Raw genomic sequence first — 25,816 nt, forward strand, 5'->3', positions numbered from 1 at the left:
CAATCATTCGACCACTGCCCAAGACCGACTGAATGGAACCAGGTATTCTATGCATCATTTTCTTTCTAATTCACGATTTTCTTCTACACATAGTGCATATCTTGCTAACATCACAACCACCAAAGAACCTCACACTTATGCTCAAGCTATCCTTGATCCAAATTGACAAAAAAGTAATCGACGAAGAGCTTTCTGCCTTGCATTGCAGCTAAATCAAACGTGGACCTTGACACCGTTACCCGCTGGGCAGAAACCCATCAGATGCAAATTGGTCTATAAAATAAAGTACAACTTAGATGACAACTTCGACAGATATAAGGCGCGCCTTGTCACAAAGGGGTACACTCAGATTGAAGGCGTTGACTATTCTAAAACTTTTTCACCAACAACAAAATTAACAACTTTGAGGTGTCTTTTTACCATTGCAACAACCAGAAATTGGTTTACTCACCAGCTAGATGTGCAAAATGCCTTCTTACATGGCACATTGCATGAAATTGTATGTCGATGTCGACTCAACAAATCCTTTATGGTCTCAAACAGGTATCCTGAACATGGTTTTCAACATTTTCTCGTGTGATTAAATATGTAGGATTTCAACAGTCCAAGATAGACTACTCTCTATTCACACAAGACAGAATAACTCATCATTTACTGCCCTTTTGATTTATGTGGATGATATTCTTTTGACAGAAAATGATTTGACAGAAATTCAGTGTGTTAAAGACTATCTATTACAACAATTTCACATTAAAGATCTTGGAGACTTAAAATATTTTCTAGGAATTGAATTTTCCCGTTCCAAAGTTGGTATTTACATGTCACTAGTATCAACTCGCAAATATTTTTACGAAGACACTAGGCAAGAATCGTTTTTTACGCTACGACACACACGTTGGGGGTTCATGATCTTCACCAACCAACTTGAGGGGAACATTAAGAAAATAATAATTATCAAATTATACACCATTATTGTATGCAATTATTATACGTTATTGTATGATATTATACGCAATTATATGCAATTAATTTAATAATGATAGAATTTCATGATTAGTGGATCCTTCCTAATTAGCTTGTAATTTGGGAAGAGAAAGTCTCCATACACTTATATATTTATATATATTTCCTATACATAAAAGTGATGTAAATACTTTTCTTCTTAAAATCTTCTTACATACAATTTCTTATAAGCTGAGATCTCAAGTTGCATAGTGATGCTTAATCTGAAAAATTTTATTTAAAGAAATAATTTGAATGATGCAAAATTGATTTTTATCTTTATTCTAAACATTAAATATCTTGAATGTTTATAGTAAGAAAATTATTGAAATAAATTTTTATAAATATTTTTTTTTCATAATAATATAACAAACTAATAATTTTCTTATTACAAAATTTCAAAATATATAAATTGAAAATAAAAATAAATTTAATAAAAATATAAAAAGAAAAAGTTTTTTTTTTAACTCTTATTTAAACTAAAATGGATTTTGTACGTTGATTTGAAGGAGATGCATGGTGGGCATGTGGAGACAGCACGACCACACGTACGAGAGGTCCAACAAAAAATATCAAAGGCTTTCAACAACCACAAATAGCTTGCCACCTGCACCACATGTCATCCACACTTCTCCCAAATATCTCCTCCCCCATTCCAAAAGCGCCACATTCACTTTCTTCGCCACGTCAGCGCTATCATGCCACGTTCTCTCCACGTGTATCCATCCTACAACGCTTCTCTTCTCTTTCCACCGTCCATCTCTCCCTGATTTTTCAGACATTAAATTGTGGACACGCAATTTTTCAATGTCGCGTTTAACAAAACCACACCTCAACGTGTTCTCATAGATTCGCCGTGGTCGAAAATCTTCGTGGACTCAGTGAAACATTGCAGTTCAAGGTGCTACTAATGCTCCCTGCTACTTCACTTCATTTTTATGTCATTATTTACAATAAACAAAACAGAAAATTCAATTTGTTTTAGAACTCATTAAGATTGTTTCTTGATTTCTGTTGGTTAATGCTGTTATTATTTTGAAGTATTGGTGTATCAATTTTTGTTTAGAACAATGCTTACAACACAAAAATTGAACGTAAGACTTCATGCATCTACTTTAACCTGCTACTAGCTCGATCCTACTGGGTTTTGTATTGGTATTTCAATTGAAACCATTTTTCTATCGTAAAATTGGATAATCAGTGTCTGATAAAACAATAGCTTGGTTTTTCATTGTTTTGTTCTTTTGGGTAGTGATATTGATATTGGTGCTGATGTTGATGCCACATTTTTTATTAGCACATGTCATTGATATTGGCTTGATCTGCTCTTGTAGGATCTCTGCATTGAAAATTTGTTTAATTTTTTATGCTCTAAACACGGCTTAGAAACCTGGCATGGGAGTTGTTACTGTTTCTACCTCAGCTGCTAGGACTCCCTTAAGATTGAGTACAAAGTTGATCAGTCTTCAGCAGGCACATAAACGACTCTTAATTGTAGCTTTTAAAGGAAATAAATTGAATAAAACCACTTTGGTTTCACCTAAGGAGCAAATTCCTCTACCCTTAGAAACGGCAAAGAAACACCGGAAAAGGATAGGAAAGACTAATGATTCGGTGAAGAGAGTGAGAGCTGTCTCTACTGATGAAACCACACCATTCACCTTGGATGTGGACTACAATGAAGCTGCAGCCAAACTTGAAAATATATATAAACTCAGCTCTGTATCTAGTACTTGTGACACGGAAGATATAGATAGTAAAACCAAGAGAGTATTGCGGAGGAGGAAGAACGTTGGTGATGAACATGATGACAGAAATGATGGTAGTGTGGTTAGAAACCAGAATAAGAAGGCCAAACGATTGAGTCTTGATAAGAGGATTGCATTGAAAAGGAATCCAAAGCAGGAGGTGATTGTTCAAGCTCAGAAGAAAAGAGATGTTAATAGAATAGAGAATATTGATGCGCTTATCAGGGAATATTCAGCATCAACTGATTTAGTTAGCATGGACTGGAAGAAAATCAAAATTCCGCCAGTTCTTCCTTCTTCAGAACATGCATGGTTATTTAAGTTGATGGAACCTATGAAGGTGAAATTATTTTCCTGTTTTGGTCTCCAATGCACTTTCTTTTATGATTTTTCCCTTTCTTCTCAAAATAGAAGTTTGCCACCTTTGATTGTTGAATGTCAAAGAACCCTCAACCTAAAAGCTTAAGCAGGAAGATAAAGACTTTCAACTGATTTTATCATTTGTATACGTATACTTCATGTCAAACTCATTTGGGCATGAAGAAATCACGAGAATTAGTAATCAAGGATCCACATCTTGAGCATACAGTCATGAAAGCTTCTGATGCCAAGGAATCTTTAAGTTTAATAGCTTAAGATCCTTAGTGAAAATTCAAGTATTTGTGATATTAGGCTGTGTTTTATTATGGTTCAGGAACTCCTACAAGTGAGAGAAGATTTACAGGAAGTAGGGAAAGAAATTTCAGATGGTGAACTAGCAGATGCAAACAGCATTAGCGTTATTCAAGTAAGGAAAGCTCTAGAGGTTGGTCAAGCTGCGAGAAACAAGCTCATAAAGGTAACATGGAATGTTCAACTCTTCTTTTAGATTGGCTTATAATAAGCCTTCAAAGATCAGTTATTTAATAAACATCTATTCTTTTACTTCTCTCTCTCTGTTTGTTGCTTTGGAAACAAATGGTTTAATTGTTGATGTGTTTGTTGATATTCTTTGGAATGAGTAATAGTTATATTGTGATTAATAAATCATAGTGATTTCTATTGCAGCACAATCTCCGGCTTGTATTGTTCGTGATTAACAAATATTTTCAAGATTTTGCAAGTGGTCCAAGGTTTCAAGATCTTTGTCAGGCTGGAGTTAAGGGACTTATCACTGCAATTGATCGATTTGAGTCAAAAAGGAGACTTCAGCTATCTACATACAGTCTATTTTGGATTAGACATTCAATTGTTCGTTCCATAACCCTCTCAAGCCTCACACGTGTTCCTTTTGGACTTGACAGGGTATTCATTTTTCTTATTGTGATTATTTTGAAAATGGACTAATTGCTTTTATTACCAAGTTTACACAGGCAGCATACTTTATTAAATTTGGCCTGTATCATAGGGCAGTTTCAACAAATTTGTTTTGTAGGGTAAAAATGAAAGAAGGAAAGATCTAGGATTGTTTTCCTTAGGATTTGACTTGGAAGGCTTTTTCATAATTAAAATAGAATATATAAACAATTTCTTGGTGCTTTGACCATATCTAATTTTTGTGAAGACATTCAAAGAAAATATGCAGGTTGGGAAATTATTATAGACTTAGTATGGTATGAGCCTTTTATAACATTTCACATTCATTTCAAACAGGTTAGAGCAGATATCCATAGAGCAAAACTTGAGTTAAGATTTGAGCTCCAGAGGTCACCAACGGAAAAAGAGGTAGTGGAAAGAATTGGGATCTCCCCTGAAAGATATTATGATGTATTGAAGGCATCAAAACCCATTATATCCCTTCATTCAAGACATATAGTGACGCAAGAAGAGTTTATTAATGGGATTACTGATCTTGATGGTGTGGATGGTGATAATAGGAGGCAACTTGCTGTTCTAAGACTTGCTCTTGATGATGTGGTAAAAATTCAACTCCTTAATACCCTCCCTTTGATGATAAGTGAAATTTGATTAATGTGCTAAAACTTAGTGCTTTGAATGTCAAAGTTGTGTGCTGCTTGCCATACCTTTAAATAAGTATGATTATCACATTCTTTCCAACCTAAAACCTTACTTCCTCAGTCCTTTTCAGTGTCTGTCCTTGAGGAGTACAGTGCGTATAGAGGCCTAACTAATGAATAACTTAATGTATATTAACTTAATAATAAAAAAAGACAACAAAGATCTTGCTGGAATTATATATTTTTGTACTAGACCCCTTCATTGAGTGTTGAATATATATGTGTTACACTTGATTCATCTTTAGTGAAAATTACTTAAGGATACTGTTTTTGTCTCTTGGGGAGTTTTTGGACATTCTCAACATTCAACTACTAGTTCTGAACCTCTACTATCATATAAAAAACTTTAGATGTTATAAAAGCTTAAACTTTATTTCATCTTCTACAATCCTAAAATCATGGTATGGTGTTTAAAATGAACTGATTTTAATATTTAATAAAATAACTAGGCATATGCATTAAGTTCTTCACCACCATTAAGGCATTTTCATCTGTATTGGGAAGGGAAGAGAAGAGAATTGTGTAATTTAAGTACCTTTTTCAATGCAAAGTGCAATCAATTCAAATTATTTTAATGATATTCCAAGTTTGATTTATTACACGTATAAACACTGGGTTCCTGCAAGAGTTATCCTCACTGAACTGTGAGACTCACAAGACCTAGATGTCTTCTGATGGAACCCCCAAAAATAGGCATGAAAAAGGGATCTTCCACTGAGTGACACCTTCCATTAAATTCTAAGGTATATGTGGTTTGCATGCATGTTTTCCTTGCCTTGCTTGGTGCTTGAAGAGCCTAGAAAGTTCCCATGTTGCTTCAAAGTGTGATGTGGCATGATGCTTGGCACTCCAAAGAACCTAGAAACTTCCATGGAAAGTGCAGCTCCAAGATATGTATTGAATGCTGAAAATCATCTAGGTCCTTCCCTCAATGGCGCCCTTCAATAGGTCTTTGTCCCTTGTCTTTAACACACTCCCTATAAAGCAAGGTCAAACCTGTTCTATTATTATATTTCAATTAAGTCCATGAAATGTAAAAATAAGAAAATAAAGACATTTTTGTGAACAAGAAGATTCTTAATCATGCTTCTAGTGATGAACAATCTACTTCCATTCACTCATCATTTTCCAGTACATAAACAAGGGCTTAGCTAATTCACTGGCAGAACATTTATTCGTGATTCATAATTAGAGGAAAATCAAAGTCTCTAGATTAATTTTTATACTGCATTGCAATTTTGGTTTCTCATGTTTCAACTGCCTTAAACGGATCCATTGAAAATGTGTGATTTTGATCCTCCAAGTTCTAATTGGAGACTAAGTTAGTCATTTTAGAAGGTTTTCTCATGTTTGTAAAACCATAACATGGAATTGACACTGTCATTTGTTGGGAATGTTTTTGTAGCTTGATTCCTTGAAGCCAAAGGAAAGCTTAGTGATGAGACAGAGATATGGACTTGATGGGAAGGGTGACAGAACGTTGGGAGAAATCGCTGGGAATTTGAATATTTCGAGGGAAATGGTTCGGAAGCATGAAGTTAAGGCTCTCATGAAGCTGAAGCACCCTGCTCGGTTGGATTATCTCCGTCGCTATGTTGTATAATGAATTCACAAATGTATATATGCTTCTATTGCTGCTGTTATAGTCCCAGTTACCTATAGCCATACCCATCATAATTTATATTACGATTATTTAAGCATACAAAATCTAATCAATAGTCATGTAATTTGTATATGAAGGAGTTATTGATCATAAGAAATAACAACCTAATGCTTGTTACATGTAATGAGTTGTGTTTATAAAACTACATTCCAAACTATACAATATCTGCTAGAGTTCCTATCTTTGTACTATGAGGTCAAACAAATTGGTTTTTTCATAAATACAATAATTTTGTGCATTTCAATTTTAAAATAGAAAATGTTTCTAAGTAAATTCCATAAATTGATTTTATATATAGGAGAAATTTAATCTTTTGGTATGAGGAAAGCAGGGTAGTAAAGACAAAGAATGACTTGAGTGACTTGGGAAAATTATTATGATTCAAGCCAAAATTTATTTAGTTCTGTTTAATTAAGTTCTATGCCCCTAACATGGATATAGGAAATGGTAATATATTACATACTATGGGTTTGAACTTCAGAATTCCTGGGGAATTTCTTCCTGCAGTCCCATAATTCTTTTAATTTCAAAAATATTTTTTGCAAATAGTTTTAGGTTATGGTGTTTTATTGTTGGAGGTGAATGAGGTTAGTGGTGAAGTTTGTGGTATTGGTTGTTTTGGTGATTTGTGGTGGTGGTAGGTTGCTGGTTTTCCCTTCTGCCAGTGCATTGGTTGTTTGTGGTGGTGGTAGGTTGTTGGTTTTCCTTTTTAGTTAACTAGATTTCTTTTTTTTAAATCTAGATTCTGTAATCTAGAAATTTTTTGGATTATATAATGAATTTAATCTATTACAGATTCACCATTCTAAAACGTATTCCTAGATTCAGGAGTATGTTTTGGATTTGACCAATTTAGAATATAACTTTGAATTATGAATTTGAAACATATTTAGGTTATGGATTGGTCAATATGAATATAATTTTATATTTTAGATTGACTAACCTTAAACATATTCTTGGATTTATACGTTTTGGATTGGTCCATCTACAATAGAAGGTGCAACCAGGAAGGTTATTTTAAATCCAAAATATAAACTTAAAATGTTGATTTTATTAATTGATAAAATTATAATAAAAGGTTTTATCTATCATTTGTTATTGTAATTTTAGGGGAGTGATTGCTGAATTACGAAGAAGGAATCTAGATATTTTAGCAAAATATCCGATGAAGTATATAAAATGTCAGATATGGAAGAATTAATGAATAATGCGAGTAGTGAAGATTGGAATGAGTTTGGTTTTGTGATAGCGATTATTAGATTTAACATCGCAAATGGAAAAAAACGGTGAAAGACAAATGTCTTGTTAGGTTGCGAAGTGAGTGATAAATGTAGAAAATACAAACATGATTTGGAGGTTAGTGTAACGAGTAAATGAAAATGTGTTTGTCCCTTTAAATTGCGGGGTAAACCTGTTGCAAATGGTGAATGTTGGATATTGAAGGTAATATGTGAGACTCATAATCATGAATTGGTTAAAACATTAGTTGGTCATCTCTATACCGAGAGATTAAAAAGTGAATGAATAATCCATGCTTGTTGACATGACTAAAAGTCTAGTTAAACCGACAAACATATTACTCACTTTGAAAGAGAACTGTGAGAATAATGTGACAATAAAGGAAGTGTACAATGTCATATACTTATATTGGAGATCAAATAGAGGAGGAAGACCTGAATTGCAACAGTTAATGAAGTTGATAGACCATGACAATTATATTCACTAGATTTCTTAAGTTGTGAGTGATCTTTTGTTGAATGCAATTAGTATCATGAAATTGATAGCAATTAGTATCATCGTCTTGATGGATAGCACTTACAAAACAACAAATATAGGTTTCCTTTGCTTGGATTATTGGTGTGACATCCATATGGTTGACTTTCTTTGATACTTTTGTGTTTTTATCAGGTGGGCAAGAAAACAACTTCAGTTGGGCTCTAGAAAATTTAAGAGAGTTATTTTTTAGATCATATGTGGTCCTTGAAGTCATTGTCAGTGACATAAACCTTGCTTTGATTAATGTAATTACCAATGTCTTTCCTAAAGCTTCAAATCTTCTACGTCAATTTCATATTAAAATTAATGTTAAAACAAATTTAAAATATATTTAATCTATATTAAATTCACTTTGTTAGTTAGATTAAATATAATATGGGATCAACCTTATGTGGATAAACTCAACTAAGTCTTGATCGACTTGACTTGACCTGGTTCAAGCCAACTAAACTCGACCTAACCCAACTCGACCTAACCCAACTCTACCTGACCCACTCAGTTTGACCCAAGCCAACTCAGTTTGACTCTGACCAAGTTGACTCATCTCAACCAAAACCTGGGCTGACTTGGCTCAACCGGACCCATGCCGACTTGGCTCAACCCAGTACCAGGCAATCTCGAGTCAACCTAGGCCTAGGCCAACTCGGCTCGACCTAGACCCAAGTTGACTCGACTCGACCTGGCCCCAGTTCGACTCGGCTCAACCTGGCCCCGGATCGACTCGGCTCGACCTAGGCCCGATTCAACTCGGCTCGATTTGGACCTAGGCCGACTCGGTACAACTTGGACCCAGATAGACACAGTTTCGCCTGAACCTGGCCCGACTCGGTTGGACCATGGCCTGGGTCGACTCGACTCAACCTAGGCTCCAGTAGACTCAACTCGACCTAGGTGCTGGCTTGTGTGGATTAACTTGGGTTAGGTCAACTTGGCTTAGACCCATGCCAACTCGACTAAACCTAGGGTCGGGCCAACTTAACTCCACTTAGGTCTGGACCGACTCGACTCAGCTTGGGTCCGAGTAGACTTGTGGACCTAGACCGACTCAATTCGACCTAGCCGACTCGGGTTAACCTGGGCTTGGACCAAGTAGGCTTGACCTTGGCACGTGCTGACTCAACTCCACCTGGGTCGACTCGGCCTAGGCATGGGTCATCTCAACTTGACCGGGCTCTAGGCCGACTTGACTTGGACCCAAGTCTACTTGACTCTATTGGACCTGGTCCCAAGTCATTTTAGCTCGACTTGGGTCATGCCAATTCGACTCAACCTAGGTCTGGATCAACTTAGTTGGACCAGGACTCAAATCAACTTAGCTCAACTTAGATTCAGGTTGAGATAAATTTATTTAAGTGGACTTAAAAGTAATATAGAATAGCATAATTATGAATTAAATTTGACAATTTAGATTTTTTCACAACACAAAAAAGATATATGCGTGTACCTTCAATTTGCAACACAAAAAAATATGCAATGAAGCCATATTTTATTCCTTTATTATGACCTGTTATGATTCTTCAACGTAGGGGTAGGGTTAGAAAAGATGGCACTTTCGGTCATGACCCACGACACATTGACGGGCAATTTCATCCCATCTTTTTGTCAAATTTGTCAAAAAGCTGTGATGAAGAATCAGAGAAAAACTGAGAAGCAAGCATGCATGCAATGTTTCAACCCAAAGCAAAAGAAGAAGCATGCAATGTGGGTCCCTAGATTGGTCATCAACTTCATACACACAAAAGCCATGAAATGTTGTAGTGGCTGCCTCACGTAACGAAAGCCATGTAATGTGATGTCCAGGTTGTTGCTGAACAACAGTGCTGTAACTGATCGAGGTTACTCGTAGTTGTGGCATGACATGTTCATATCAACAACAGCGTCAGATCATAGCCTTTGCATATTAGTTAATACTATGCAAAGTCACGTAACTCGAAATAAAATATCCATTACCTACATTAATGTACAACAAATACTTTCGCCAAAATTGGAATGATAAATGAACCTTTTTTTTTAATGAGAGCTATAGATAATTGAACTTCAAGACTTCACAACTACCCCAGATCCTCCATAAAAAACTACCGTGAACCTTGTACTACGTTAAAACATTGATTAATAAGGCCTAAATTTCCTGGCAGCTCTCATCTGCTGCAGTCGTTTTTTATCTTCCTCAAATTTGCTCTGTAGTGTCATGATCTCTGCAAACAAAAACAAAAAGGGTTTATCTCAGTTTGAGCACCACCACCAACAAAAATCTAATCAAAATCGATTTAGAGAGTTACTAAGTTTTGATTCTCAAGAACTAGAGCCAAGAAACAAAATGAGGTACAAAGCATGATACATTCATTTACATAAAATCATATAATTCCTTAAGCAGTTCCAACCAATAGCAACATGAGATCCATTTCATGAATATCCAGAAATATTCTTTCCAGACAGTCATTTGTGAATAAATCTTAAATTGGCAGCAAAATGGGTTTAAAATCTAGAACACAACAGCACTTATGAATGATACAATATATGGTATAAAAAAGCATGAGACTTCAACATAAAATCATATAATTCCTTAAGTGAGTCCAACCCACGGCAACAAGACATCCATTCAAGAACCATCAAGGATTTGCGAGTGTTTTCATATGCATAAACTTTAGTTTACTGACAAGATGAGTTGTGAATCTTCAGCACAACAGAAGTTATGGAAAGTCAAATAAAAAATCAAGCATGGTAATAGAAATGAAAAAACTATGGGTTTTCTTCTTTTACGCATTAAGGAATTCATTACAAACAAAAGAAAAACAAATGGCATCAACTCCTAAAATAATTTTTTCATCCAAACCTTGATAGAAAACTCGCTAATTATTGACATTTGTTTGACATAAACAGAGCAACTTTTAGGTCAACTTCAAAAAAAGAAATAATACCTTTTCTCTGTGCTTCTCTTCTTTGAAATCGGTAGAAATCTAGACCAACTTCTTTACATTTCTTTTTGGTCATTTTATTCTCCACTGCTGCTTGAGCAACCGAACCCACTGCAATTCCAGTTTCAGAATCAGTAGTTTTCTTTCTACCTTTATGGTGTACAACAACCGTCCACCCCCCTTCTGCAGCAAGGGCTTCTTTTTCTTTTCTTTCCTGCAATGATAAATAAATCATTACATCTAAAACAAAAATAAAGACAAAAAAATGTGGGATCATTCATGCCTTATGAAAATAAAAGCTTAAACGTTTAAGGAATTTAAAAAGATGCTTATGAGTTAAAATGGACAACTAGTCACAGGCACACATAACTCATTTCGGTCCGATACCGCAAATGCAATTCAAATCCAACAGAGTACCCTCCCAAAATGGCGCCATTGTGTTTTATCACAAACCAAAGCCTCAAAATTCCATTTAGATTTAAGTCCTTTTCAAATGATTTTGCGTAAGTTCATTTTGGTTTCTCTCCCTCTCTAACTATAGGAGCTATCTAGCATCTGAGACACTCTCCTTATTGAGACTTCTATTGTCTTCTCCCGCAGTCAAACCACTTTAAGCAATATTCTACCATTTTTTTCCTCTAGACGCTACACCTGCTTTCTATATAATTTATTCATTATTGATTCTACCTAGTCTTTTATGCCCACTTATTCACCACAACCACAACATCCTCATGTTGGCAACAACACTATCACGGGCTTCTCTTGTTGGCTCTTTACCACTCACTCAATATATAAGACCCCATACGATATCCCAGATCTTGTTTTGTGCAGTAAAAATTTCATTACGCTTCAGAAGCATTTTTGAATCACAAATAACTAAGACACTTTGTCATTACATTCACCCCAACTTGAAGTCCAATTATCTTGTATAAAAGATCCAACATACTTTAAAACTAGTGGAATCGAATAATCCCCAATTCTGACCTCTAAACTAGAACTAGTGTTTTTGAATTGGAAATGCATTACTTTAATCAGATATGCATTTCCAAAGATTTTCTCCACTACTCTAGTTACAATTAATTGATCTCCACTTGCATAATAATATTAAATTAAATCATTTTAAAAAGCATACTGCTAGGATACAAGAAGTTTATTAAGATAGTTAGAATGTCAATGGGTAGTTAGTTGGTTAGAGGGGTTAACAGATATAATTTACATATAGGGGAAGAAGGATAGGAGAGATTCAGATTGTTTTTATTATAAATTGAGCATGCCTCTTTCACAAAGGATCCTTTCTCAAATTGAGCATGACTTCTTCCCTATTTATATATTATATCTAATTAACCCCTCGAACAAACCAACTAACCCATTGATATTCTAACTATCTTAGTAAACTTCTCTTTCTCCTTATATCCTAACAAATACATGGTGAAACTAACTTTGGGATGTGTTCAGTAAACATATCCTAAAACAATATAAAAGGACAAGGGCTCAAAGTAGACCCTTGGTGTAAACCTATGGTTAAAAGGAAATCCTCAATTACCTCACCATGAAGTAACCCCCAGCATAAATAAGTTTGATTACTTGCTCCTAAGCAAACTCTTTTCTCCCGTAGAGCCTTCTGCTAGACTTCTCTTAGCATCATAGGCCTTTTCCAATTCAATAAGAGCCTCAGGTAACAGGTTGATCTATTTGCTACTTTCAGTATGTATCCAATACTATTAAAAGGTATATTATTTCCAGGGTTGACCTACCTAGCATAAAACCAACTTGGTTTTTTGAAATCTAAGAATCTAGTTTATCTGTTCAACCACCGTATTTATATACAATTTTTATAAATTCAAAAAGGACTTGTATTCCAAAATTCTATTCTTTAAATTATGTATCCAATACTCTTAAAAGGTATATTATTTCCAGGGTTGACCTACCTAGCATAAAACCAACTTGGTTTTTTGAAATCTAAGAATCTAGTTTATCTGTTCAACCACCGTATTTATATACAATTTTTATAAATTCAAAAAGGACTTGTATTCCAAAATTCTATTCTTTAAATTATTGCCATTACCAATGAACCGTAAGAATATGCTTCAGTTTAAATAACAGCAAGAGATTTCATCAGAATTATCACTGGTTTCCAGTAATAAAGATTACTAGCATTACTCAAGAACAGTGTGATGAGAACATTGCCAGTATGCTAGCCGCATAAATGCTATCATTTCAACTGTGAATTAATTTCTTTGTTTGTTCATGAATTGCCTCTTTCTCTCCTCACAAATAGTATTGCACACATGTATGCAGAAAGCCATACCATTTATGCTGCCAATGCCAGAAAAAGTAACCTCACAAGTCACATCGGATAGGAGACCAAAAGAAAGAAACTATCCAAATGGTACACTCCACAAAGTCAACATCAAACCAAAACGAAAATGAACTTCTAATCCTTCATATACCTTTGAATTTGCAAGTTCAGAGAACTACATAAATTCATTTTTGAGCACAATCCACAAAGTACAAATTGGAATAACTCTGTATCCTAACATCCTTCTAGGATCAAATACCATTCTCAAAATATACAAGCTTCATCAAGTGGAAGCATCACCTAATGCGCAAAACATGGACGTAACTAACACAACTCTAAAAAATGAGACAACTATAACTGGGATTCATATGTTAAAGCCCACTTTTGGTAATGAAGGACTTATTAGTTATTTTTCAAAGCCATGGAAATGAAGCTCCAATTGAATAAGATACCAGCCAACAACAATATTATACCATATATAAACAAAACTCATGCCAAGATAATTATGCCCAAAGGAAAAGGTTCACTGGAACTTCCATTTAGTCATAAAACAGTATAAATAAATTAACCTAATTTTGAAGTAATGGTGTTATGTAACATGAGCATCCAAATTGATAAGTGCCAATGATAATTTGCCTGAAGAAAAAGGTCCATGTTATGAACCAGTGACAAGTGCGCCTAATCAATCTGTTATCATTTCATGCATGTTTGTCAAAACATTTACCTCTTCCAGTTTTTCTTCATGAGCAGTTATAAAGTCATCAATTTGATGTTGCAGTACTTCCAATCCTGGTCTGCTTTGATGGTATTCCATGATCCATTCTGCAGTTTCAGAAGTCCCCAGTCAGAAACTATACTAGGCATAATCATTAATAAGAAATTGGTAACAAATATGGACAAAATACAAAGGTGCATCACAATCCATTCTGTCCACAGATTGAAAGAATAAAGTTAAAAGATATCTCTAAATGTTCAAACACAGAAGGTAGTACTGGTGGATGATGGCAAATGATAAGATATACATGAAAATTAACATAAAAATCCTTAAATATGGCAATTATTATTGCAAATAGAGCCAAAATACATTTAAATGGGCTTGCAACGCAATTGAGTAACTATGACACAATTATTGGCATTACGAAATATGTGCCCATCATGTCATATGTATATCATAAATAAAAGTTATGGATGTCTAATATTTGGAGTTTTAAATCAAACAAAAAGAAATGCTCTTAATACTAACAATTCATACTTTTCATTCCTTTTGAGGAGTCATCATCTCCAGAGGAAATAGTATAAACTTCCTTCTGATTGTTGTACCCTTCTCCCTTTTCCAGGGAATTTTGAACCTCCTTTTTCCTTTTTTTCTTACCTTTCTTTGACCTACCTACAAGATAAAAAATTTCATGAGGGAAACCAATGCATAAATTCAAGCATTACGTTCCAAAGTGAAAAAAATGAATTAAACTAGAAAATTTATTTTCTTACAGGGATTGATAACTGCCCCGGTATCCAAATCTCTATGACCACCAAAGTCTTGGATTTCCTCAGCACTAGAATGACAATTGTCTACTACTCCATCTGTTACCATTTGAACAAATATGTTGAACATGACCATAATTAACTTAAAAAGATGCCTATAAGTGCCAGAACAGGGAGAAACAATGCCAGAAAATGAAAATCGACGCAATATAGTATTAGAGAAGTATGGGCAATAGTTCTACAACAATTGAAAATAAAATATATTCTAGTTCACATTATGGCACTAGCCCACACCACAAACATAACTTTCAACTCACCGCTTTGCTCTTCCAAATCAACTTTTTCACCCTTTGGTTTTGGTTTCCTTACTACGCTTTTGCCTTTGTTCTTCCTTTTTTTGTTGATAGAAGCCTTCTCCTTCTTTGAGTCACTAATATGTATTGCATTATCCACTGAAACAAACACTTTGCATCAGAGACAGCCAAACAAAACGGTGATGATTGTGAAAACAAAGCACTTACTGTCAACGCTCTCCACAGTAGCATCTATCTCAACTTCAGCATTTTGTTCCCTGTTCTTTTTCTTCTTTTTTTCCCCAGTATGCGGGTCTCTTTTGGCCTTCTTTACCTTCATTGTAAAAAATACTCACACAACCTGTGAATCAACAAAATATATTATGGTTAATCCGCAAAATATGAATCAAGTACACACGATGCGTAAGAAACATTCATAAGAACGAACCTGGAAGGAGCAACTACACGAAGACTGAGCCAGCGGATACGAGTAGAGGAGAAAGCTCTGCAAGAAGAAAATGAGAACTGATTTAGCAAAATAACGATTAACAAATCAACGCAAAATTAGAACAGATTGTTAAAATTGGCACAGGCGAAGAGTGAAATTGCTGGAGCATACACGAAGTAAATAGAGAGAAGAGAAGTGGAACGGTTGAGCGGTAGAAGAGCAGCGTAACACACAGGTGCAGGATTTATTAGAGAAAAGAATGAACCCTAGTCAGTGAATTCAAAGGAAAATTAAGAAGAAAGTGAGATTCTTTTGTATTCTGGTAAGTAGAGTGAAAATGATGGAAAACTTTATAAAAATTTGTAAATGATGTTGATTGATGCAATTCAATTTTTTTTATTTATAAAAGGAATTTTAAATTTTTTAATGTAAAATATAAATTTTAGAAATGTAAATAAAATTAAAATAAATAAATTATTATAAATTTTAATGTATAAAAAATATATTTTAAAATGATAATAAATTAATTTAAATTTTGATATCAAATAAAATAATTTATTTCAATATATTATTAAATAAAATATTAATATTTATTTAATTATTTATTTATTTATAAAATACAATTATTAATAAAAGTAAATTATATTATAAAAGATTAATTTATCAAAAGATAATTTTTGTCAAACTTTCTTCACACTTTTAAGTGGAATGTCTAAAGCTTAATTCTTTCACAATTAATACAATTATTCTTTTATAATTTTATGTTTTTTCTTAATTCTTACTAAAAGTATTTCCCATGTTTCTATCCACAGAAACAAACATATCATTAATATTTTTACTCTATGGATGATTTTTTATTGGAAATAATTATTTGAATTTTAAAAACAATAAAAAATAGTACAAATTTATTTAAATTAAAAAAACTGGAATCTTTGTTAGTGTGATATATTAGTTGATCATATTATATATTATTTTTAAATAGATCTTTATACTTTTCTAATATTTTTATAGTTTTAATATTAAAAACATGACCCAATCCAGAACAGCTAAAGGACAGAAAGTTGGAAGTAAGAAGCAGTGACCCAGGTGCGTTCTCAAATCATTTCTTGCTTTTTTTCTAATGTTGTGGTGGGTTCGTTTTCATCGTGGTACATTCTTTATGATCTGCAGCGTATTTCCTTGGAACAAAGTTAATGCCTTTTCCCTATTGCTTTGTCTTTGGAAGATTTTTTTTACGCGTCTAGCGCGTTTCTGGGGAGCGTCTAACGCAAGGGTGAGGGAGCGTCTAGTGCGAGGGTGAGGGAGCGTCTAGTGCGAGGGTCTAGCAATTCTGGGGACTGTCTAGCAACTCTGCCAAGTGTCTATCAATTTTGGGAATATCAATTCTCGGAAGTGTCTATCAAGTATGGGTATTCGTCTAGCAGTTCAGGTAGCATCAAGCAACTCTCGATGAGTGTCTAGCAACTTTGTGAAGTATCTATCAATTCTGGGATAGCATCTAGGAAATATGGGGGACAGTTTAGCAACTGGACTGTCTAGCAATTCTGGGAATTGTCCATCAGTTTATGGGTTATTTGTCTAGCAAATTTTTACCCTTTGCCTCCCTTTTCTCCAAACCCCATGCCCCCAAGCATACTCTTACCCAAAACATTTAGTGTACCTGAGTGGAGAGATGGGGCCCAGGCACGGTCGGTTGACGTGGTGTAATTGCTGACGTGTTGATCTTCTTCTCCTCTGGTCGATTGTCCTTTCTTGCTGTCTCCTTTGGTCGGTCGTCCCTTCGTGCTATCAACTTCGGTCGGGCGGGGGAGGGTACCTGCGAAGGCACTCCGACGCTCAAGTAAGTATGAGATTCTAAGCGCAGTTTCGTAAGTGAATGAAAACGTACCTTTCTCTGGCTTGAGCACAGTATTTATAGGATTGTCTAATGGGCTTTCTATCCCTTGGGCTCAGGGTGGTTATGGATATGTCTTGTCAGTCGTGCTCCGGAATACCCGGGGAACATATCTTCTCTAAACGCATATTCCTTATTCTTCGGAGGTGTATCTTAACCACCTTAGCTTGTCACATAAATGCCCTTACATTTATTGTGTACACGGCCGGTCGGCCACGTGCGTTCGTTTCCATTTAGTGTATAAGGCCGGTCGGCCACGTGCGTTCGTCCGGTGCCTACCAGTACACTTGCCCCCCAGGCTCGAGGTGAATAAAAGCCGAAGAGTCGTAATAATTGTTGTGCCTTTCGAGTTGTCAGACATTAAACTTAACGGAATGGCGGGACGTTCGCATTAGCGAAGAATATTTTCGGTTAGGCATCGGACAAGCGGCCTGCCTGCATGGAGCACCCCTGGAGGACGACCAGTACGACAGAAAAAATAATAGTTGATGGAAAGCTGGTGCCGATCAACCCCGATGATAATTTAAATGAGGAGGCCGAGGGGGAGACCCCTGGCCCACAGCCTGACGCCTCTTTTGAAGAGTTAATGAACAATGTGGCATAGAAAATTGCTGGATCCGACATGTGGGCAATGCACACTTGCATAAATAATTCTGATTACATTAAAGTAATAAGATAATTCTGATGTCGGACGAGGCATAAATAATTCTGATTACATTAGTAATAAGATAATTCTGATGCCGAACGAGGCATAAATAAGTGAATAATTCTGATGCCGAACGAGGCATAAATAAGTGAATAATTCTGATGCCGAACGTGGCATAAAAAAGTCTGATTACGTTAAGGTAATAATTCAGATGCCGAACGAGGCATAAGATTGAGTAAATAATTCGGATGCCGAACGTGGCATAATAATTCTGATTACGTTAAGGTAATAATTCAGATGTCGAACGAGGCATAAGATTGAGTAAATAATTCTGATGCCTAACGTGGCATAAATAATTATGATTACGTTGAGGTAATAATATAATTCTGATGCCGAACGAGGCATAAATAAGTGAATAATTCTGATGCCGAACGAGGCATAAATAAATGAATAATTCTGATGCCCAACGTGGCATAAAAAAGTCTGATTACGTTAAGGTAATAATTCAGATGCCGAACGAGGCATAAGATTGAGTAAATAATTCGGATGCCGAACGTGGCATAATAATTCTGATTACGTTAAGGTAATAATTCAGATGTCGAACGAGGCATAAGATTGAGTAAATAATTCTGATGCCGAACGTGGCATAAATAATTCTGATTACGTTGAGGTAATAATATAATTCTGATGCCGAACGAGGCATAAATAAGTGAATAATTCTGATGCCGAACGAGGCATAAATAAATGAATAATTCTGATGCCGAACGTGGCATAAAAAAGTCTGATTACGTTAAGGTAATAATTCAGATGCCGAACGAGGCATAAGATTGAGTAAATAATTTTGATGCCGAACGTGGCATAAATAATTCTGATTACGTTGAGGTAATAATATAATTCTGATGCCGAACGAGGCATAAATAAGTGAATAATTCTGATGCCGAACGAGGCATAAATAAATGAATAATTCTGATGCCGAACGTGGCATAAAAAAGTCTGATTACGTTAAGGTAATAATTCAGATGCCGAACGAGGCATAAGATTGAGTAAATAATTCGGATGCCGAACGTGGCATAATAATTCTGATTACGTTAAGGTAATAATTCAGATGTCGAACGAGGTATGAATTGAGTAAAGGACTAGGAGATTTGGACTTTAATTTAGTGCCTCGTTAAAACCTTCCCGGTCGTAAACCCTCCTTAGGGAAAAACCGACTGAGCGAGGAAAGAGTGCACTTTTATTATTAAAGTTCAACTGTAATAAAATTTGAGATGTGTGACATTCCACGTTCTCGGTATTTCCTTCCCAGATAAATATTCTAAATAATAGGCTCCACCGGCTGCCGTATCAGCTATGCGGAAAGGTCCTTCCCAATTGCTGGAGAACTTGCCTCCTTCCTTCCGTGCGCTGCTCCGCATTCGCCATACTAAGTCGCCTTTGTGGAACAATCTTGGTTTAACTTTGGAGTTGTATCGTCTGGCCGCCCGAATTTTGCATGCTTCTTCTCTAATTCTACACTTGTCCCGGAGTTCGTTGATGAGATCGAGACCGACCGAGAGGCTTTCCTTGTTTAGATCAAGATCAAGGGTTTGCCGGCGGAGAGAGGGTTCGCCAATCTCGACGGGGATCATAGCTTCGGTGCCATACGTTAGGCTGTACGGCGTTTCTTGTGTAGTCGTCTGAGGAGTACAGCGATATGCCCATAATACTTCTAAGAGTTCTTCAGTCCAGTTGCCCTTTGCTGGGCCGAGACGTTTCTTCAGTTCGTTCAAAATAACTTTGTTTCCAGCTTTTGCCTGTCCGTTTGTTTGCGGATGTTCGACTGAACTAGCGATGTGTTTGATGTGGAGCTTCTCGTAAAATTCAGCTAACGTTCGGTCGGTGAATTGCCGACCGTTATCGGTGATGATGATTTGTGGAAGCCCGAAGCGGCAAACGATATTTTTCCATATGAAATTTTGAACATTGCGGGCGGTGATTGCAGTCAGGGGCTCGGCTTCGATCCACTTGGTGAAGTAATCAATGCCGACTAGTAAGAATTTACACTGGCCTTTACCGGGGGCGAAAGGACCAATGATGTCCATACCCCATTGGACGAACGGCCAAGGTGATAACATAAAATGGAGTTCCTCAGGCTTTTGATGGGACAAAGTGCCAAACTCTTGGCATTTAAGACATTTTTGTACGAAATTGGTGCAGTCACCCTGGACGGTCGGCTAGTAGTATCCAGCCCAGAATACTTTGGCAGCCATTGTCCGTGCGCCGGAGTGAGTTCCGCAAGTTCCTTCGTGCAACTCTTGGATGACATAGGAAGCTTGGTCTGGTGTCAAGCATTTAAGGAGTGGTTGGGTATAACCTCGGCGATAAAGGTCGTCGCCGATTAAGACAAAACGGGCGGCCTGCAGCTTCATGGTTTTTTCGCCGAGAGGACTACATGTGCCGTCGAGTAAATATTGCTTGATTGGGGTAATCCAAGTAGATTCCGTGTCGGTCGTCAGGCATTCCGGTAGGTCGATGCTTGGGCGTGCAAGCGTAACATGGATGACCGACCGATGCATTCCTTTACACTTCGTGGTTGCTAACCGGGACAAGGCGTCCGCGCGGGTATTGTGATCGCGTCGAACGTGCTGCATAGAAATTTCAGAAAAGGTGCTCATCGACTGTTTGACTAAGTGATAGTATCGCTGTAAAAAGCTTTCTCGGACTTCATATTCGTCGTTAAGCTGACCGATGACAAGCCGGGAATCACTTTTGCAAATTAACTTAGTGATTTCTAATTCTTGAGCGAGACGTAGACCGGCTAATATGGCTTCATATTCGGCCTGATTGTTTGAAGCTTTGAAGTCGAATTTGAGGGCTTGCTCGATGACAATCTCGCCGGGGCCTTCCAAAACAACTCCAGCGCCGCACGACCTCTCGTTCGAGGAGCCATCAACATATAAGATCCATGATGAATGTTCGGTCTCGGCTGAAGAAGTAGTGAGTTCAGCTGCGAAGTCGGCGAGAGCTTGCGACTTGATCGCTCCGCGTGGTTGGTACTGAATATGGAATTCGGATAGTTCGATCGTCCAACCGATCATTCGTCCGGCTAAATCTGGTTTAGTGAGGATCTTTACAATAGGGTAATTTGTCCGAACAATAATCCGATGATTCTGAAAATACATACGCATTCGTCGGGCGGTAATGATGAGGGCCATGGCTACCTTTTCGATCGTCTGGTATCGGATTTCGGCGCCATGAAGGGCGCGGCTGACGAAGTAAACCGGCCGTTCTTCAAAATTAATTTCTTGCACTAAGACTGAGCTGACGGCTTCGTGTGAAACGGCGAGGTAGACTATGATGGGTTCTCGTGCGTCCGGTTTCTGGATGACCGGCGGGGTTGATAAAAAAGTTTTCAAATCGAGGAAAATATCCTCACATTCGGTCGACCACTCGAAGCGGAATGCTTTTTTCAGTAGTCGGACGATTGGCCTCGTTCATTCGGCGAGTTTAGGAACAAATCTGGATAGTGCGGTGAGTCGGCCGATAAGTCTCTGAATTTCCTGAATGGAGTTGGGACTTCGCATTTCGGAGATAGCTTTGCACTTCTCGGGGTTAGCTTCTATGCCTCTATGAGTTAGCATAAAACCTAAGAACTTCCCCCCTTCGACGCCGAACGCACACTTGTCCGGATTGAGTCGCATCTGGTGTTGGCGGAGGGCCTGAAAAACTTCTTTTAGGTCGGCAATATGTTGTTTGCATGAGTCGGACTTGACGACGATGTCATCGACATAGACTTCAACATTCCTACCAATCATGTCGTGGAATACGTGGTCCATTAGTCTTTGATAAGTGGCTCCGGCATTTTTGAGTCCGAAGGGCATTACTTCATAGTAGAAATTGCCGGAATCAGTCATGAAGGCCGTCTTCTTCCGGTCGGCCGGGTGCATTTGGATTTGATTATAGCCAGAGTAGGCATCAAGGAAGCTGAGGATGTGATGCCCGGCTGCACCGTCGACGAGACGATCAATGGTAGGCAGAGGATACGAGTCTTTTGGGCAAGCTTTATTGAGGTCTGTGTAGTCAACACACATACGCCATTTTCCGTTCGCTTTCTTCACCATAACCACGTTGGCTAGCCATGTGGTGTAATGGGCCTTCCGAATGAATCCAGCCTGTAACAATTTGTCGGCTTCCTCACGTGCGGCTTGACGTCGTTCCTCGCCTATATGTCTTTTCTTTTGAGCTATTGGTTTAGCTTCTCTATACAGTGATAATCGGTGAGTGATAACCTGTGGGTCTACGCCAGGCATATCATCCGGTTTCAGCGAAGTACCGATGTGCGTAGTGTGGCGATCATCGCGAAGCGGGAATGGATGCAAGTCTTCTCCTGCTTCCATACGGGGATCGTCCATGCGAGGGTCGAGGTCAACAAGGGCTATCATTTGACGACGGGACATGTGTCGTCCGGAACGCCGTGTGGGGGAACGTCCTCGTTTTTGCGGGACTCGGTCGTCCGTATTGGTTGTATAGAGTCGTCGAGTTGGCTCACTTTTCAAACTTGCTACATAGCATTCCCTAGCGGTTTTTTGATCGACATGGATGGTTGCAATGTCGTTGTTAGCCGAGGGGAATTTCATGGCTAAGTGTGGAGTGGACACAATGGCTTTTAATCTGTTAATGGACGGACGACCGAGCAGGATGTTGTAGGAAGTTTGTGCGTTAACCAGGAGGTATCGTACGTTTATTGTTTTATGGGGGCCGTCTTCCTCACCAAAGGTTGTGTACAAGTCTATGTACCCCTTAGTATCGACCCGTTCACCTGAGAACCCTACAATTTGTTCGTTATAGGGCTGAATATGTGCTTCTGGGATGCGCATTTTCTTGAAAATGTCCCAATACAGTATGTCGACCGAGCTACCCTGATTTACCAAAGTCTTGGCAATTGCGAACTTGTCAATTTCTACAGTGATGACCATGGGGTCGTCCTGGGCTGGATCTATGGCTGTAAAGTCTTCGTCAGTGAAAGTAATCGGAGGTATATGTGGACGCCTCCTCGTGGTAGCATGAGCGGACTGGATGTCACGAAGATGTTTCTTTCGGGCGGAATTTGAGCACCCGCCACCGGCAAATCCTCCAGCTTATAATTTGTTTCGTGGTTCGGTTCGCCCAAGTTAACGGGTCCAGCAATCATGTTGATGACTTCGCGGATTCGTTGGCGAGGTCGGGCGTTTCGGTCGGGACTTGTGCTACGGGGGCGTGTACGCCGAACGGGGCTTTCGCTGCGTTTTCGCGAAGTCTGGCTACGGTCAGTGTGGCGTTTGTAATCGTTACGGTACGACCGGTCGACACCACGGGAAGGACGGTCAGTATTCCGTGGTGGGGATATTGAACTCCTTGTCCTCTTGACGAACTGCCGTAAATGGCCAGCTTGGATGAGTTCTTCAATTTTATCCTTCAAAGCTTGACATCCTTCGGTCGTGTGACCGAAATTCTGATGGTATTGACAACGCTTAGCAGTATCTGCATTCGGTGGTGTTTGATACTGCTTCAATGTCGGGATTAGGTCCGTTTGTAGTGCTTCATCTAGGGCTCGTCCCCTCGGCACAGTTAAAGGGGTGTAACTGTTAAACCTGGGGATTCGGCCTCCCCTATTCCGGTCGGACCTTGGAGTGGTTCGGACAGTTCGTTCGATCGCGACTTCTCTTTCTTTGCTCGGGGTTTGGTCTTTGAGGACTCCGGATCCGACGGTTTTGAACCGTTGGTGGTAATCAATGTGTTCCTCGATTTGCATGAATTTGGTTGCTCGAGTTCGAAGGTCTTCCATGTCTTGAGGCGGCTTCTTGATGAGACTTTCAGTAAAACGGCTCGGCCGGATGGCCGAGACCAAATGGTGCAATGCAACCTCTTGTTTGAGCCCTCGGATGTTCATGCATGCTTTGTTGAACCTATCTAGAAAGGTTCTAAGAGATTCACCTTTTTCTTGTTGTACCGCTAGGAGAGACATGGAGGACATGTGATGCGGTCGGCTAGTGGCATATTGAGTGGAGAATTTTGCGGCTAGGGTGTCAAAATCGTTAATGGAGTTTGGAGGCAGCTCTGTGAACCAGGTAAGAGGTTCTCCCTGGAGCGACGTGGGAAATACTTTACACCACACATTGTTATCTGTGGTATACAAAGTCATTTGCGTCTTGTAGACATTTAAGTGTTCGTCCGGGTCGGTTGAGCCGTCATAGAGTTTAATGACGAGGCCTCTCCATTTGTCAGGAAGTGGAGTGGTGATAATTTCGTCTGTAAAAGGATGACCCCTTTTCCTTGACTTTCTTTCGACTGTTTCAGCTCTGGAAGCAGGATTGGTATTGGCAGGTGTAGGTATGCGAGAGGCGGTTCGGTCGGCCATATGGGATTGGCCTTCTCGTTCGGGATTATCGACCTGTTGTTGGAGTCGTGCATTCTGCTCTCTTAATAAGGCGATTTCTTCTTCTTGGAGGCGTCTATCTTCTTCATGTTGACGATGGTCTTCCATCCCCTTTTGTCGCAGTTCCTCCATCTGAGCTTGGAGGATTTGAATCATAGTCATCTGTTCTGCCATAGCGTCGTTGTTGTTTCTTGTCGCAACCATTATAGCTTCAAAAATTGAAGATTTGCCTCGGCCCCACGGTGGGCGCCAATTGTACCTGAGTGGAGAGATGGGGCCCAGGCACGGTCGGTTGACGTGGTGTAATTGCTGACGTGTTGATCTTCTTCTCCTCTGGTCGATTGTCCTTTCTTGCTGTCTCCTTTGGTCGGTCGTCCCTTCGTGCTATCAACTTCGGTCGGGCGGGGGAGGGTACCTGCGAAGGCACTTCGACGCTCAAGTAAGTATGAGATTCTAAGCGCAGTTTCGTAAGTGAATGAAAACGTACCTTTCTCTGGCTTGAGCACAGTATTTATAGGATTGCCTAATGGGCTTTCTATCCCTTGGGCTCAGGGTGGTTATGGATATGTCTTGTCAGTCGTGCTCCGGAATACCCGGGGAACATATCTTCTCTAAACGCATATTCCTTATTCTTCGTAGGTGTATCTTAACCACCTTAGCTTGTCACATAAATGCCCTTACATTTATTGTGTACACGGCCGGTCGGCCACGTGCATTCGTTTCCATTTAGTGTATAAGGCCGGTCGGCCACGTGCGTTCGTCCGGTGCCTACCAGTACATTTAGATTTGGAGATATTGGTATTTGTGCATTTCATATTTCTTTAGTGCTTAATTTCTGCTATTCTTCTGCAAATGGTATTCTTTGAAAATCTCCTTGTTGCTTTGGCTGTCATATTCTTACTCCTTATTTTCATGAAAGTGTCTAAGTGATCTGTTTTTTTTAATAGTCATGGAAACCCTTATCTTTTAAATGAACTAATATGTATTTTTTGGCTCCCTCCTGGTGCATTCATTCTGTTGAGTTCCTAACAAAGCGTTGTTTATTATGGTGATTGTTTGTCTTGATGTGAGAGCAAACGATAAGGGGGACCTTGTTGTAACCAAAGGAAACCAGTATGATGTATAAGAGAACATACAAAAGAGAACGAGGTATCAGAGATCATACTTATTTTTTGGTTTTAAAAGTTTGCTTAAAATTCAAATAGAAGATATGCCAAGACACTGGACATCTGTACAATATCAAGTTCTTGGAGGTGTGG

The 25,816-nt window shown here is 38.3% G+C and overlaps 3 protein-coding genes across 4 annotated transcripts; 1 reads left to right on the forward strand and 2 right to left on the reverse strand.

The window, feature by feature from the left end:
• Nucleotides 1–1,670: 1,670 nt before the first annotated feature.
• LOC137813429 (RNA polymerase sigma factor sigE, chloroplastic/mitochondrial-like) lies at nucleotides 1,671–6,534 on the forward strand. Of its 2 annotated transcripts, none has more exons than XM_068615675.1 (6): nucleotides 1,671–1,903; nucleotides 2,337–3,090; nucleotides 3,445–3,588; nucleotides 3,798–4,034; nucleotides 4,383–4,646; nucleotides 6,153–6,534. In XM_068615675.1, exons 2-6 carry the CDS (start codon nucleotides 2,398–2,400, stop codon nucleotides 6,348–6,350), a joined length of 1,536 nt encoding a protein of 511 aa, XP_068471776.1. In that variant the 5' UTR covers nucleotides 1,671–1,903; nucleotides 2,337–2,397; the 3' UTR covers nucleotides 6,351–6,534. The 2 variants fall into 2 exon arrangements, 1 of the variants encoding a protein (XP_068471776.1); XR_011081426.1 differs by having other exon boundaries at nucleotides 1,772–1,903; nucleotides 4,383–5,695.
• A 3,577-nt stretch (nucleotides 6,535–10,111) lies between these two features.
• Nucleotides 10,112–15,973, reverse strand: LOC137813426 (uncharacterized). Its single transcript, XM_068615671.1, has 9 exons — nucleotides 15,795–15,973; nucleotides 15,624–15,680; nucleotides 15,404–15,536; nucleotides 15,200–15,334; nucleotides 14,889–14,981; nucleotides 14,653–14,787; nucleotides 14,125–14,222; nucleotides 11,105–11,315; nucleotides 10,112–10,381 (listed from the first exon to the last, which is right to left on the reverse strand). Exons 3-9 carry the CDS (start codon nucleotides 15,513–15,515, stop codon nucleotides 10,296–10,298), a joined length of 870 nt encoding a protein of 289 aa, XP_068471772.1. The 5' UTR covers nucleotides 15,516–15,536; nucleotides 15,624–15,680; nucleotides 15,795–15,973; the 3' UTR covers nucleotides 10,112–10,295.
• Nucleotides 15,974–20,376: 4,403 nt separating this feature from the next.
• On the reverse strand, nucleotides 20,377–23,118 carry LOC137815384 (uncharacterized). The gene is made up of 2 exons (XM_068618526.1): nucleotides 22,044–23,118; nucleotides 20,377–21,254 (listed from the first exon to the last, which is right to left on the reverse strand). Exons 1-2 carry the CDS (start codon nucleotides 23,116–23,118, stop codon nucleotides 20,377–20,379), a joined length of 1,953 nt encoding a protein of 650 aa, XP_068474627.1.
• Nucleotides 23,119–25,816: the final 2,698 nt, after the last annotated feature.

This window comes from Phaseolus vulgaris, chromosome 1 (genome assembly GCF_000499845.2).
Source record: "Phaseolus vulgaris cultivar G19833 chromosome 1, P. vulgaris v2.0, whole genome shotgun sequence".
NCBI classification, from domain to species: Eukaryota; Viridiplantae; Streptophyta; class Magnoliopsida; order Fabales; family Fabaceae; genus Phaseolus; species Phaseolus vulgaris.

Bases quoted from the DNA above. Each gene is read 5' to 3' on its own strand.
- LOC137813426 (XM_068615671.1), bottom strand. From the start codon at position 15,515: ATGAAGGTAAAGAAGGCCAAAAGAGACCCGCATACTGGGGAAAAAAAG. The intron at 14,982-15,199 runs GTGAGTTGAAAG...AAATGGTAACAG, and splicing joins TGATTTGGAAGAGCAAAGCG to ATGGAGTAGTAGACAATTGT. The intron at 14,788-14,888 runs GTAAGAAAATAA...TTTATCTTGTAG, and splicing joins CGGGGCAGTTATCAATCCCT to GTAGGTCAAAGAAAGGTAAG.
- LOC137813429 (XM_068615675.1), top strand. From the start codon at position 2,398: ATGGGAGTTGTTACTGTTTCTACCTCAGCTGCTAGGACTCCCTTAAGA. The intron at 3,589-3,797 runs GTAACATGGAAT...TTTCTATTGCAG, and splicing joins CGAGAAACAAGCTCATAAAG to CACAATCTCCGGCTTGTATT. The intron at 4,647-6,152 runs GTAAAAATTCAA...ATGTTTTTGTAG, and splicing joins GACTTGCTCTTGATGATGTG to CTTGATTCCTTGAAGCCAAA.
- LOC137815384 (XM_068618526.1), bottom strand. From the start codon at position 23,118: ATGGTCATCACTGTAGAAATTGACAAGTTCGCAATTGCCAAGACTTTG. The intron at 21,255-22,043 runs GCAATTTCTACT...TCACTAAACCAG, and splicing joins GGCCTTCATGACTGATTCCG to ATTTAGCCGGACGAATGATC.